This window comes from Trachemys scripta, chromosome 13, assembly GCF_013100865.1.
Source record: "Trachemys scripta elegans isolate TJP31775 chromosome 13, CAS_Tse_1.0, whole genome shotgun sequence".
NCBI classification, from domain to species: domain Eukaryota; kingdom Metazoa; phylum Chordata; order Testudines; family Emydidae; genus Trachemys; species Trachemys scripta.
Window position 1 is genome coordinate 806,533 of NC_048310.1, and position 14,713 is coordinate 821,245.

Here is a 14,713-nt window from a genome sequence, read left to right on the forward strand (position 1 = left end):
CAGTATTTGGTCCTGCCATGCGGGCAGGGGACTGGACTCGATGACCTCTCGAGGTCCCTTCCAGTCCTATAATCTATGAATCTATGAACCAGCCTTGAGCAGCACGGGGCTGAGGCTGGAGAGGACCGGCATGGCCTGGGGAGCGGGGAAAGGGTCACGAGCTAAGCTGCGGTGGCAGGGGGCAGGCTGGGGGACGGGTACCTGCACGTAGAGCAGGTTGAGCTGCACAGGGTCCCTGGAGTCCACGTTCTGGTCGGAGTAGAAGAACTTGCGTCGCAGCAGCAGCGTCTCGCTGTCGTCGATGCCTTGCTCACGCAGCGTTCGCCCGTGATCCAGCCAGTTCACTGCCGAGAGCACAGAATGTGAGCAGGGCCGAACGCCGGCCCGCAGCTAGTCCCTGCCCAGGGCACGGGGCTGGGAGGGACAGACTGACTGACTGACCCAGGGCACTGAGAGACACTATGCAGGGGCGACCCCCCCCACTCCCACCGCGACCTCCCTCCAACCACAGCACCGGCCACCCCCGGGACTGACCTCCCCCCACGGCGCCTGCTTGCCCACTCGCTGCTGCAGTGTGGGCTGGCCCCGCCCCTCCTGCCCCCAGCACAGGGCAGGTCCTTACACTCATCGTCCGTGTGCAACTTCTGCTTGAGTTTCTCCATCTTCTTCTCATCCCGCAGCAAGGTCTTGTCCTTCTTGAGAGTGCCGGTGATCTCCTCCTTCTTCTCTTCCATCATCTCCCGCACCAGCGAGTACTCGTCGTGATTGGTGATGCCTGCAGGGGCAGACAGCGCAGTGCCCGTCACAGCCTGCCTGGCAGCCACAGGCTGGGGAGCCCCCCGAGAACACGGAGCTCCCCCTGCCCAGCTCAGCATCCCTGCAATACTCCCTATGGGGCACAGACACCGCCTGCCTGGGCAGTGCCCCTGAATGACAGCACCCCCTACCTGCATGCAGGCACTGCCCCCCACTCTCCCCGACCCCCCACAGCCAGGCAATGCCCCCTCCCCATCCTCTCGCCCCCCCCACGCCAAGCCACCATCCCATCATTCCCCCCCACCTCCCCAAGCCAGACATCGCCCCCTCCCATCCTGCCCCCGGCTCTGGCCTGGGCGGTGCTCCGTCCCTTACCAATCCGGGCACAGATTGTCATGAGTATGTCTGTGACCGTTTTGGAGTCGTCCACCATGACTGTTTTAACCGTCCCATCCAGCATGCGAATCTTGAGCGGCCGTTGCTTCTTCTTGTACTCCATGGTGTCCTGCAGCACAGGCGCTCAGTGTTAGCGCCGGCGTCCGGGCACGCCCACAGGGGCATGCGGTCCCCATGCCCTCCCCTCTGTACCAGAGAACCCTGCCCACCCCTGAGGAACAGCCCTCCCGTCTCCCTGGCATGGAGTACCCAGGGCTATGGAGCAGGCTGCACCAGGCACTGCAGAGCATAGAATCAGACGATCGGGGTTGGAAGGGACCTCAGGAGGTATCTAGTCCAACCCCCACCTCAAAGCAGGACCAATCCCCAACTAAATCATCCCAGCCAGGGCTTTGTCAAGCCGGGCCTTAAAAACCTCTAAGGAAGCACGAGTAACCCTGCCCTGGGGCTGGGGGCAGTAGAGGCACGTACTGCACTGCAGGGCACGTCATAGTGCAGAGCTTGGGGAGGGATGCATGGGGACTCGGGGCGGGGACTGGGCACTTACCCCATTGCGGAGCATGTAGTAGTCCAGAGCCTTCCCAGCTTCCAGCCAAATCCCCTTCTTCGGGTCCTCATCCGAAAGGAACAGCCCAAAATCACTGGCTGAAAAACAGAGCAGACTCTCCCAGCACAGACCCATGATCTTGGGTCCCCATTCTCCAAGCATGGGCCCCTCAGCTCCCTGGCCCAGCCAGCCCAGGCCCCTGGCCCCAAGAGCAGAGTTTCCTAACATTACAGAGGTGCAGGGATGGATGGAGAGGCTGTTCTGGGGGGGCAGAGGAGAGACCGGGGGAGGTGAAGGAGCTTTTGGCAGAATGGGGAGGCCGAGGGGGACAGGGTGAGGAGATGCAGGAGGCTGGAGTTGTGTAGAGCTTTGGAGCCTCCCACCTGAATGTCTAACATGCAGCTACACGGCTCAGAGAGATGGAGAATAAGGTGCGTGCTGAGGTGTCCAGGCAATGGAGGGAGGAGGAGAGGCAGCCAGACCCTCAACCATTACGAACAGAGGTAAAAACTTGCACTGAATTTTGAAGGTGCGCAGACATGAGAGAACGCCCTCCACTGCACGGCCCGTTGGGGAAGAAAGAGCATTAGTGAATTGCCCAGCTTCCCCACTCTAGCTTTGGCTGCTGGTAGCTGATTATACAGAGTCATCTCCTCAATTGCTCTCCAACAGTCTCAGGAGTTCCTGAGGCATCAGCATTTTGCTCATCTAGTCTAGTGGCTGTTGCATCGTTCCTCTGACAGGATCCCAAATGGCATGAAAGTCACCAGGATCTGTCTTGTCTTCATCTATTTTCTCAAAGAAAACCCCACCGAAGAAAAGGTAGCAGTGCAGAGCACCAGGAACTCAGCCAGGAAGAGCCCTGACCATGGGTAGCGAGGAGCTGCCTGAGAGCAAGACAGCGAGAGGGAAGCTAGGCACTTTGACCCCAAGCTGACTGAATTAAACACAGCGAGGAACAGACCGTCTCAGAACACTGCTGCACAAAGGACTCAGATTGCAGGGGAACAAATGCCGGGAAGTTCAGAAATCTAGTGAGTACCCTGCACTGGGAAGCAGGAATAAAACCCACCAGCGGGGAAGGTGGCGGGGAACCCGAAATGACAACATAATTAAGGCACAATAGCCTGTGATTTCTCTTCCCATACCAGAAACGGGAACTACCTAGGAATACACAGCCAGGAAATACTGGCCAGGAAAGAGATGGCATCAGGAAAGCGGTAACAAATCCAGGTTGTGGCAAAAGCTTATTCTCAAAATTAACTGGGCAGGAATCATGTGGCCTGTGCACCAGCTAAAGGGAAATGACAAAGGGTGAGCAATTGAATGAGTTACAAAGCAAGGAATGTTAGAGATGGGTGTGTGTGTGTGTGTGTGTGGGGGGGTGTCTCTTCAAATCTGTCAGACAAAAAAGAACAATCAGGGATGGCATGGTGTGCTGCTCAGTGAAGGTGGTGAGCTGGTAACGGTAGATGAGAGGAAGGCAGAGTTGCTCAATGCCTACTTTGCTTCAGGCTTCTCACAAAAAACAACAGGTGACCAGACGACCAGCAAAGTTATCACAGACAATCAAGGGGAAAGGATGCAGATCAGGACAAGTAAATCTTCTGACCAATCTGAATGAATTCAAATCAGCGGGGCTGGATGCTATTCACCTCCGGGTACTGACCGAATTAGCTGAAGAACTCTCGGAGCCACTGACAACGATATTTACAAGCTCATGGCTGACAGGAGAGGTCCCGGAAGCCTGGAAAAGGCTAACGTAGGCCCCATCTTTAAAAGAAGGGGAACAGGAGGAGCTGGGAACAATCGACCAGTCAGCCTGACCTCGATACCTGAGAAGCTACTAGAGCCATGCATAGAACATTCAATTTGCAAATACCGGGAGGACGGAGGGTGATCACTAGCAGCCAGCATGAATTTACCTACAACACATCATGCCAAACCAGCTTGATTTCTTTGTTTGACAGGGTAACTGGTTTGGTGGCTGGGGGAATGCAGTGGACATAGTATACCTGGACTTCAGCAAGTCTTTTGACACCGTCCCAGGTGACATTCTGATAGCTAAGCTGGAGAAATGCGGGCTCGACAGAACTACTACTAAGTAGATACATAATTGGTTAAACAACCACAAACAAGGATTAGCTATTAATGGAATGATGTCAGGAGGTCTCAAGTGGGATTCCACAGGGATCTGTTCTGGGTCCAGGGCTTAACAGCTTTATTAATGACCTGGATGTAGGACGAGAGCATCCTGATCAAATTTTCAGATGACACAAAGCTAGGGCAGGTTGCCAACACTTAGGAGGATAGAGCTAAAATTCAGAGGGATCTGGATTAACTGGAGAAGTGGGCTATAAATAACACAATGAAATTTAATAAAGACAAATGTGAGGTGCTTCATGTAGGGAAGAGAAACCGAGTGCGCAAATACAGACTGGGGGACAACTGGCTGGGCAGCAGCACTGCGGAGAAGGATGTGGGAGCTGTGGTGGATCACAACCTCCACACAAGTCAGCAATGCGATGCTGTGGCAAAAAAGCAAATGCAGTTTTCAATTGGATTAACAGAGGCATAGCATGCAAGTCGCAGGGAGTGATGGTATCGCTCTATTCAGCGCTGCTAGGCTGGAGTACTGTGTCCAGTTTTGGTCATCACTGTGTAGAAAGGATGTAAAGAAACTGGAAAGGATCCAGAGGCAAGTGACAAGGATGATCAAAGGGATGGAATGCAGCTATATGAGCAAAGGCTGAAGGAACTGGGTATGTTTAGTTTGGATAAGAGGAGATTAAGAAGGACATGACCGTGGTCTTCAGATAGTTAAAAGGCTGCCATAAGAAAGATAGAGAAAAGGGGACAGGACAAGACACCATGGGTTCAAACTACGCAGAGCAGCTTTCGATTAAATCTCAGGATACACCCCCTACCGGTCAGAACAGGACGCCAATGGAACAGACGCTTACAGAGGTTGTGGAAGCGCCTTTGCTGGAAGTTTTCAAAAGGAGGCCGGAGCCGTCTGTCTGGGGTGGTTTAGATACAACAAACCCTGTACCTTGCCCGGGCGTTGGATGAGATGACCCTGGCGGCCCCTACTAACTCCAAGGTTGTGTGAACTGGGCAGAGGCACCTCGAGGTACTGCAGGGTTAGGGCCAGGTCAAATTATCAGCTGCAGCAGGAGTGAAGCCCTGTCCTGGGGTGGCCCTCTGAAGGGACAGGCACCTGTGTCAGGTGCTGCTAAGGAGAACAAGCCAAGCCAGACCCACCCATGGATGGCTGATTGGACAAGTAGCTGGCAGCCAGCTCAGGAACACCTGGGCCTCAAAGAGTTTGGATGGTTCAGGCCGGAGCCTAGAACAGAGAAAGGAAACTACGAGGAGCTAGGTAAGCAGCTACTCCCAGGGGCTCCCGGGGAAAGGAACAGCCCCAGGACACAGATGGGATGCTTCAGAGGACAGCACTACAGAGCTCTCCAGGCTCGCCTGAGGCCACAGGGGAGAGTCTGCAGAGCCCAGGGAGTGGAGAAGCCTGGGGACTGACAGCAGAAAGAGAAGGCGTTTCCCTACCACGTCTGGCAGTTAATACAATAAACTAGTATTGTATATATTGTTCACTGTGTATATATTGTTCACTGTGTACAAGCCTCACTGAGCTTACGAAAAGTTCACTAGGGGAAACTGAGGCAGAGATGTAACTCTGGTTCCACACTGGATGCCAGGGAGCCCTCCAGCAGGGAGTGTTCACCGTTACAACATGTTCTAGGAGTGGGACCCAAGACCCACTCCCAGCAAGGCCGATGACGATGCAGAGCGATGCTTACAACTGTCTGAAGTGCGAGATGGCCGATATCCCCAACGACAACTCTGGCTGGGCGGAAAGCCCGGCCGCCATGACAGCAACCAGACAGGCTCAGCCCTTGCACACAGAAAAGGAACAGGTGTCAGATGGTCCCGCCAACTGGGAGCGGGTACTGTGGGCAGGTCTGCCCGTGGGTGTCAGAGACAATGGGGATTACTAGCTGGCATAGAGCACTAGGCACCTAGGAGGGCTGGGTTCCGAAGGACACTGGGTCTCAGATACCAGAGACCACAATGGCCGATACAGCCGAACCAAGGACTGAGGAGAAACTGTTTGGGGCCGAGAAGCGTGAAGTCCCAGAGGTAACGTGCTGCAAGGGTGATGAGCTGGGGCACGTCAAGAGACTCATGGGAGCCCCAGACAGATGGCGCATCACTAGGGGGGTGACTGGGCATCCTGCAGTATACTGGTCAAGGCAGCAGCTTCGCTAAGGGGTTTACCCCTTCCCCCATTTATCAGGGTATGGTGATGTCTCCTTCAGCCTCAGGGCATGAGGCTTGGAAAGGCCGACGGGGTTAACACAGAGTCGAAAACACTTCCATTAGAAGAGGGGCCTGTTACTGGAGGGGAAAGAAAGCAGGGTCCCTGGATTGAGGAAACTCATGGCCCCAGGGTTCCCAAGAAATGTAAGTGATAAGAACATTGGTAAGGGAAGCAAAGGGACATGAGGAGAAATCTATGGCTGGCAGAGTTAACAATAAGAAGGATTTTTTAAAAGTATATTCAGAACAAAAAAAAACCCCTAACAGTGGTATTGGTCCATTACTAGATGGAAATGGTAGAATTATCAATACTAGCAATGCAGAATGCAGAAAAGGCAGAACTGTTCAATAAATATTTCTGTTTATATTTGGTAAAAAACAATATCGTCATATAACAACACTCCTTCCATTGCACTAGTATCTCAGGAGGACGTCAAACACCTGCTAAAGTTAGACGACTTCTTTAAATCAGCAGGTCTGAAGAACTTGAATCCAGAGTTTTAAAAGAGCTGGCTGAAGAGCTCACTGGACCATTAATGTTGATTTTTCAATAAGTCTTGGAACACAGGGGAAGTTCAAGAAGTCTCAAAGAAAGCTAATGTTGTGTCAATATTTTAAAAGGGTAAATGGGATGACATGGGTAATTATAGGGCTGTTAGTCTGACATCAATCTCAGGCAAGATAATGAAGTGGCTGATATGGGACTCATTAATAAAAAATTAAAGGAATATAACAATTGCCAATCAACATGGGTTTATAGAAAATAGATCTTGCCAAAGTAATGATCTTTTTTATGAAATTACAATTTTGGCTGATAAAAAGTAATAGTGCTGATGTAATCGATTTCTGGAAGGCATTTGAGTTGGTACCACAACATTTTGATTAAAATACTAGAATATAAAATTAGCATGGCACACATTAAATGGATTTAAAGCTGGCTAATTGATAGGTCTCAAAATGCAATTGTAAACATGGAATCATCATCAAATGGGGTCCCATATGGATCAGTTCTTAGCCTTATAGTATTGAATATTTTTATGAATGACCTGGAAGAAAACAACATCCTAACTGATAAACATTACAGATGACATCACAAAAATTGGGGGAGTGGTAAATAATGAAGAGGACAGGTCACTAACACAAAGCAATCTGGATCACTTGGTAAGATGGGCACAGGCAAACAGTATGCGTCTTAATATGGCTAAATGTATACATCTAGAAACAAAGCACGCACGCCATGCTTACAGGATGGGGCCCTCTACCCTGGGAAGTGGTGACTCAGAAAAAGATTTTGGGGTTGTGATGGATACGACGCTGTGGCCAAAAGGGCCTAATGCAATCCTGGGATGCACAAACGGGGGAATCTCAAGTAGGGGCAGAGAGGTTATTTTACCTCTGTATTTAGCTCTGGCGCAACCACTGCTGGAATCCTGTGTCCAGTTCTGGTGTCCACCATTCAAGAAGCATGTTGAAAAAATTGAGAGGGTTCAGAGAAGAGCCACAAAAATGACTTAAGGATTAGAAACCTGCCTTGTAGTGATAGACTCAAGGAGCACAATCCACTCAGCTTAACGAAGAGACGGTTAAGGGGTGACGTGATCAGTCTGTAAGTATCTACACGCAGAACTCATGTTTAATAATGGGCTCTTCAGTCTAGCAGAGAAACATGATCCAGTGGCGGGAAGTTAGACTCAGATTTTAAGGCCAGAAGGGACCATCATGATCATCTAGTCTGACCTCCTGCACATTGCAGGCCACAGAACCTCACCCACCCACTCCTGTAATAAACCCCTCACCTCTGGCTGAGTCACTAACGTCCTCAAAACTTGATTTAAAGACTTCAAGTTTCAGAGAATCCATCATTTACTCTAGTTTAAACCATCAAGTGACCTATGCCCCATGCTGAAAAGGAAAGCGAAAAAGGCCCAGCGTCTCTGCCAATCTGACCTGGGGGAAAATTCCTTACTGAGCCCAAATATGGCAATTAGATTCTGAGCATATGGGCAAGACCCACCAGGAAAAAAAAATCTCTGTATTAATTCAGGGCCCTACCCATCTAGAGTCCCATCTCTAGTTGTTGGAGATATTTGCCAACAGCAGTCACCGATGGGCCACATCTCATAATCCCATGCAGTCCATAAACTTATCAAACTCAGTCGTGGCAGTTAGGTTTTCTGCCCCTACACCCTTCCCAGGGGAGCAGTTCCAGAAGTGCACTTCCCTGATGGTTAGAAACCTTTATAGAATCATAGAATATCACGGTTGTAAGGGACCTCAGGAGGTCAACTAGTCCAACCCCCTGCTCAAAGCAGGACCAATTCCCAACTAAATCATCCCAGCCAGGGCTTTTTCAAGCCTGACCTTAAAAAACCTCTAAGGAAGGAGATTCCACTACCTCCCTAGGGAACCCATTCCAGTGCTTCACCACCCTCCTAGTGAAAAAGTTTTCCCTAATATCCAACCTAAACCTCTCCCGCTGCAACTTGAGACCATTACTCCTTGTTCTGTCATCTGGTACCACTGAGAACAGTCTAGATCCATCTTCTTTGGAACCCCCCTTCAGGTAGTTGAAAGCAGCTATCAAATCCCCCCTCATTCTTCTCTTCCGCAGACTAAACAATCCCAGTTCCCTCAGCCTCTCCTCATAAGTCATGTGCTCCAGACCCCTAATCATTTTTGTTGCCCTCCGCTGGACTCTTTCCAATTTTTCCACATCCTTCTTGTAGTGTGGGGCCCAAAACTGGACACAGTACTCCAGATGAGGCCTCACCAATGTCGACTAGAGGGGAATGATCACATCCCTCGATCTGCTGGCAATGCCCCTACTTATACAGACCCAAATGCCGTTAGCCTTCTTGGCAACAAGGACACACTGTTGACTCATATCCAGCTTTTCGTCCACTGTAACCCCTAGGTCCTTTTCTGCAGAACTGCTGCCTAGCCATTTGGTCCCTAGTCTGTAGCAGTGAATGGGATTCTTCCGTCCTAAATTTGTCTAATTTCAAGCATGAACTTGTTGATGGCCAGTTTATACAGTTTGTTCTTGTGTCCACATTGGCACTTAACTTAAATAACTCCTCTCCCTCCTTGGTGTTTATCCCTCTAAGGTATTTATAGACAATAATCATATCTCCCCTCAGCCTTCGTTTGATTAGGCTAAACAAGCCAAACTCCTTGAGTCTCCTCTCATAAGGTAGGTTTTTCCTTTCCTCAGATCATCCTAGTAGCCCTTCTCTGCAACTGTTCCATGCTTTAGAGAGATTAATTCAAACTGGGAGACCAGTATTGCACATGCTATTCCACATGAGGTCTCACCCATGCCTTGTATAATGGAAGTAACACTTCCCTATTACTACTGGAAATACCTCGCCTGATACATCCTAGGACTGCATTCACCATTTTCAAGGCCACATCACACTGGCAGCTCATGGTCATCCTATGACGGACCAATACACCCAGGTCTTTCTCCTCATCTCCCCTACAGCATGACCTTGCACTTTGCATTATTAAATTTCACCCCATTTCTATTACTTACATTTTCAAAGTTTTCAAGGTTATCTAGATCTTCTTGTATGATATTTTGGTCCTTCTCCATATCCCTCCCAATTTTGTTTCATCTGCAAATTCTAGTAGCACATTCCCAATTATTGTGACAAGGTCATTAATAAAAATGTTGGATAAGATTTATCCCAAGACTGATCCCTGAGGAACTCCACTAGTAATCTCTCTTCAGCCTGACAGTTCACCTTTCAGTAGGACCTGTTGTAGTCTCCCTTTTACCCAGTTCCTTATCCACCTTTCAATTCTCATATTAATCTCCATCTTCTCCAATTTAACTAATAATTTCCCATGTGGAACTGTATCAAATGCCTTACTGAAATCCAGGTAGATTAGACCTACTGCATTTCCTTTGTTGAAAACATTGGTTATCGTCTCAAAGAAAAGATCACCAGCAGCATGGTATTTTGGGTAAGCTCCAACCTAATACTGGCCTGGGAATGTGGCTGGCCATTTGGGAATCAGAAGAAAATTTTGTATAGTGAGAAGAGTGTTAAATAACTTCTCACTGTACTGGACCCAGGTGCTGATTGGGAGCCAGAGAACTGGAATGCAATAAAAGGGGCTGGGTGATTTTTTTTTTTGGCTTTTTGATAACCAGTGGAGGGAGGAAAGGGGGGGGGTCAGAAGCACAATCTGTGAATGGTTGGCGAGTTTACTTCAGTGTTTCTCCCAAAGACTGGTGCGTATCTACTCTCCCTTTTGCAGCCTGCCCTGACCTTGGCATCTTCAGTGAGGGCTGCCCCAGGCACCATGGGTCACAACATCTTAGGCCTTTGGAGAACATTAGTCTTTGAAGCATTTTCACAGATTTGTAGACTGTAAAGCTAGAAGGGACCATTAAGGCCATCCCATCTGAGTTCCTGCAGAATCCAGGCCAGAGCCCCTCACCTTCATGCATCTAGCCAACAGCTTGCGGTCGAGCTCGGGCGGATCCTTAGGAAAGAGATGCCCAATCTTAATTTAAAGACTAAGTGACAGAGAATCTACCACATTCCTTGGTAAGTCGTGTCAATGGTTAATTATCCTCATTGTTCAAATTTTGTACCTAATTTCTAGTCTGAATTTATCTAGTTTCAGCTTCCAGCCATTGGGTCTCATTATGCTTTTGTCTGCTAGATCAAAGAGCCCTCGGTCAGAAATCTTCTCCCCGTGCCCATACTTGCAGACTGTGATCAAACCACTTCTTAATCTTCTCTTTGTTAAAATAAATATTTGAGCTTCTTCAATCTCCTGCTGCGAAGAGGGTTTTCCAGACCTCCGATCATGCTTGAAGCTCTTTTCTGAACGGTTTCCAATTTGTCAACATTCTTTGAAAAGCGTGGAAACGAGAACTGGACACAGTATTATAGGGACATGGGAGCTCCACTGTAGTTGCAGTTGCATCACAACATCTGTTTAAAGGTCAACTGTTCTAAGTCCTCTAAAGTCAACATGCTTACTCAGATTTCTCTGAAATTCGGTGTGCCTCACAAGGCTACAGAACAGGGTGAGTGACCCACAGTTGGAGACATTTGAACCAGGTGTTCTGGATATCTAACCTCCCCCCCCCCAACTATTGATGAGCTGTAGGTCAAAATGGTCTCCCTCTGTTGAGCCTTACCCAAGGTAGTACTTAGCGCTCTCTGCATCTTGGGGGACTCCAGTCGGGAACAGTATAGAAGAAAATGTTCATTGTTACTAGGGCTGTCATTAATCGCAATAAACTCAAGCAGTTAACTCAAAAAAATTAATGGTGATTAATCGCACTCATAACAGACTACCAACTGAAATTTATTCCTTTTTTTATGTCTTTCTATATTTTCAATATTGACTTCAATTACAACAGAATACAAAGTGCATAGTGCTCACTTTATTATTTTTATTACAAATATATGCACTGTAAAAATGATAAACAAAAGAAATAGTATTTTTCAATTCACCTCATACAGGTACTGTAGTGCAATCTTTTTATCATGAAAGTGCAATTTACAAATGCAGGGGTTTTTCTGGTTATATAACTGCACGCAAGAACAAAACCGTGTAAAACTTTAGAGCCTACAAGTCCATTCAGTCCTACTTATTCTGCCAATCGCTCAGACAAACAAGTTTGGTTATATTGACGGGAGAGTCTGTTGCCTGTTTCTTATTTACAATGTCACTTGAAAGTGAGAACAGGCATCCGCCTGGCACTTTCGTAGCCGGTGTTGCAAGGTATTTACATGCCAGATCTGCTAAACATCTGTATGCCCCTTTATGCTTCGGCCACCATTCCAGAGGACATGTTTCCATGCCGATGATGCTCGTTAAAAAAATAATGTGTCAATTAAATTTGTGACTGTACTCCTTGGGGGAAGAATTGTATGTCTCCTGCTCTGTGTTTTACCCTCATTCTGCATATATTTCATGTTATAGCAGTCTCGGATGATGACCCAGAACACGTTCATTTTTAAGAACACTTTCACAGCAGATTTGACAAAACGCAAAGAAGGTACCAATGTGAGATTTCTAAAGATAGCTACAGCCCTCGACCCAAGGTTCAAGAATCTGAAGTGTCATCCAAAATCTGAGAGGGACGAGGTGTGGAGCATGCTTTTAGAAGTCTTAAAAGAGCAACACTCTGATGTGGAAACTACAGAACCTGAACCACCAAAAAAGAAAATCAACCTTCTGCTGGTGGCATCTGACTCAGATGATGAAAATGAACATGCATCGGTCTGCACTGCTTTGGGTCGTTATCAAGCAGAACCCGTCATCAGCATGGATGCATGTCCTCTGGAATGGTGGTTGAAGCATGAAGGGACATATGAATCTTTAGCGCATCTGGCACGTAAATATCTTGCAACGCCAGCTATAACAGTGCCATGCAAACGCCTGTTCTCACTTTCAGGTGACATTGTAAACAAGAAGCCGGCAGCATTATCTCCTGCAAATTGTAACCAACCTTGTTTGTCTTAGCAACTGGCTGACCAAGAAGTAGGACTAAGTGGACTTGCAGGCCCTAAAGTTTTACATTGTTTTATTTTTGAATGCAGTTTGTTTTTTTACATAATTCTATATTTTTAAGTTCAACTTTCATGATAAAGAGATTGCACTACAATACTTGTAATGAGGTAAATTGAAAAATATTTTTGTTTTGTTTTTTACAATGCAAATATTTGTAATAAAAAATAAATATAAAGTGAGCACTGTACACTTTGTATTCTGTGTTGCAACTGAAATTAATATATTTGAAAATGTAGTAAACATCCAAAAATATTTAAATTAAATGGTATTCCATTGACAGCCCTAATGTGCCAATTCAGAAAAACGACTAAAGGGTTTCCATTCCTACCATTTTATATGCTTCAAAAGCTAGGGTCTTGCACATGCTCTAAAATCCAAACAGTTCCTCTGGTTGCTTTGAAATGTGGTGTACCTCAGGGGAATGCAGGGGAATGTTAGTGATCCAAATCTGGGATCATTTCACTCAAAGGTAGGGAGGCCATTTGTCCAGTTTAAACACTGAAAGTCCTAGATTTGTGGAGCATTGTCCCAGTCTGGTAGGACTTAGCTAGAGATTGCTACAATTTGCAAGTTATGGGTGGCAACTTTATTTTTTTTTGGGGGGGGGGGGGGGGGGGGAGAGAATGTAAACAAAGTCTTTTTGGGAAAAGATTAGACATGTGAATGTTCCTGGGAAGGGAAGGGTATTTTGGAGCAAAAAAATGGTGGAATGGGGGAGAGGGGTTGGGGCTGCAGGAAGGAGGGTTGAGGGGAGGGGCAGAAAGGGGGATGGATGGTAAGGGAGGGAAGAGAGGTTGAAGGCTCTGGTGAGGGAGGCATGGCACCTCCCGGATTTGCAAGTGCACACTGACAAATTGGGAATTTTTTGTAATATTTTTATGAAGCCCGTGTGTGCCTCAGTTTCCCCTATATGCTACATTGTTACCCAATGGGGTGAAAAAGGGCTATTTGCTCTCAGGTCAGGTGAACAGACATAGGTGTGGGAGTAGCTGTCTGGGCCTTAATCCCCACATCAGTAGAGCATCAGAGAAGACAAAAACAAATCTAATCATCGAGATATTGGCACCTAGCAACCAACAAGCCAGATGGAGGAAGATTTCCCCACCCTTCCCCAAGCTGAACAACAATCAAAGGTCTGGAGAGGAATGAGGTGGGGGATCAGAGCTGGCAGTTGGGAGGAGTCGGGCTCTCACCAGCAGTCTGACCAAGGAGGTCAGACAGAGACAGACAGGGCTTGAACCAAGGGGGTCACTACAGCGTGCCTGGGCTCTGGGCTGGCCAGACAGGATGATGCTCTAAGCGTCAATTCTCTGGGCTAAGCTAAGGGCTCCCTGTGCTTTGTCCAGGTGACAGATAGACCCAACTGTTCCGGCAGTGCTGCGTGAGTATCACTGCAGATGCTGGGCGAGGTGCATTAATCCCGGAGGAGTGGACAAGTCTCAATAAGGGACTCTCTCAGTGGGACTTGCTGACTGGATCTGACAGGGCGAAGACAACAAATCCTGCATCTTGGCAGGGGTTAGACCAGATGACCCTTGCAGTCCCTTCTAATCTTATGGTTCTATGATGAACAGGAGTGCTGCAAGCCCAAAGGTCCAGTCTAGGAACTGAAGAATGGCCACACTGGGTCAGGCCAAAGGTCCGTTTAGCCCAGTATCCTGTCTGCTGACAGTGGCCAGTGCCAGGTGCCTCAGAGGGAATGAGCAGAACAGGGAATCATCAAGTGACCCATCCCCTGTTGCTCATTCCCAACTTCTGGCAAACAGAGGTAGGGACACCATCCCTGCCCATCCTGGCTAATAGCCATTGATGGACCCGTCCTCCATGAACATATCTAGTTTTTTTTTTAACCCTGTTACAGTTTTGGCCTTCACAACATCTTTTGGCAAGGAATTCCACAGCTTGACTGTGCATTGAGTGAAAAAATACTTCCTTATGTTTGTTTTAAACCCGCTGCCTGTTCATTTCATTTGGTGACCCCTAGTTCTTGTGTTATGAGTAAATAACACTTCCTTATTTAATTTCTCCACACCAGTCATGATTTTATAGACCACAATCATATCCGCCCCCTTAGTCATCTTTTCCAAGCTGAAGAGTCCCAATTTTATTAATTTCTTCCCCTCTATGCCAGCC

At 47.8% G+C, this 14,713-nt stretch overlaps 1 protein-coding gene across 6 annotated transcripts in view; it reads right to left on the minus strand.

Moving 5' to 3' along the window:
- Positions 1–14,713, minus strand: part of TLN1 (talin 1) — a 128,992-nt gene that overhangs the window by 66,493 nt on the left and 47,786 nt on the right. For 5 of the 6 annotated variants that reach the window (XM_034788117.1, XM_034788119.1, XM_034788118.1 and 2 more), the window contains 4 exons: positions 1,700–1,797; positions 1,132–1,261; positions 623–775; positions 202–344 (listed from right to left, as the gene is read on the minus strand). In XM_034788117.1, coding sequence (XP_034644008.1) covers positions 202–344; positions 623–775; positions 1,132–1,261; positions 1,700–1,797 — 524 coding nt within the window. Of the gene's footprint in view, positions 1–201; positions 345–622; positions 776–1,131; positions 1,262–1,699; positions 1,798–5,517; positions 5,537–14,713 lie in introns of those variants that run through there. The other variant, XM_034788121.1, reaches the window with a different exon arrangement.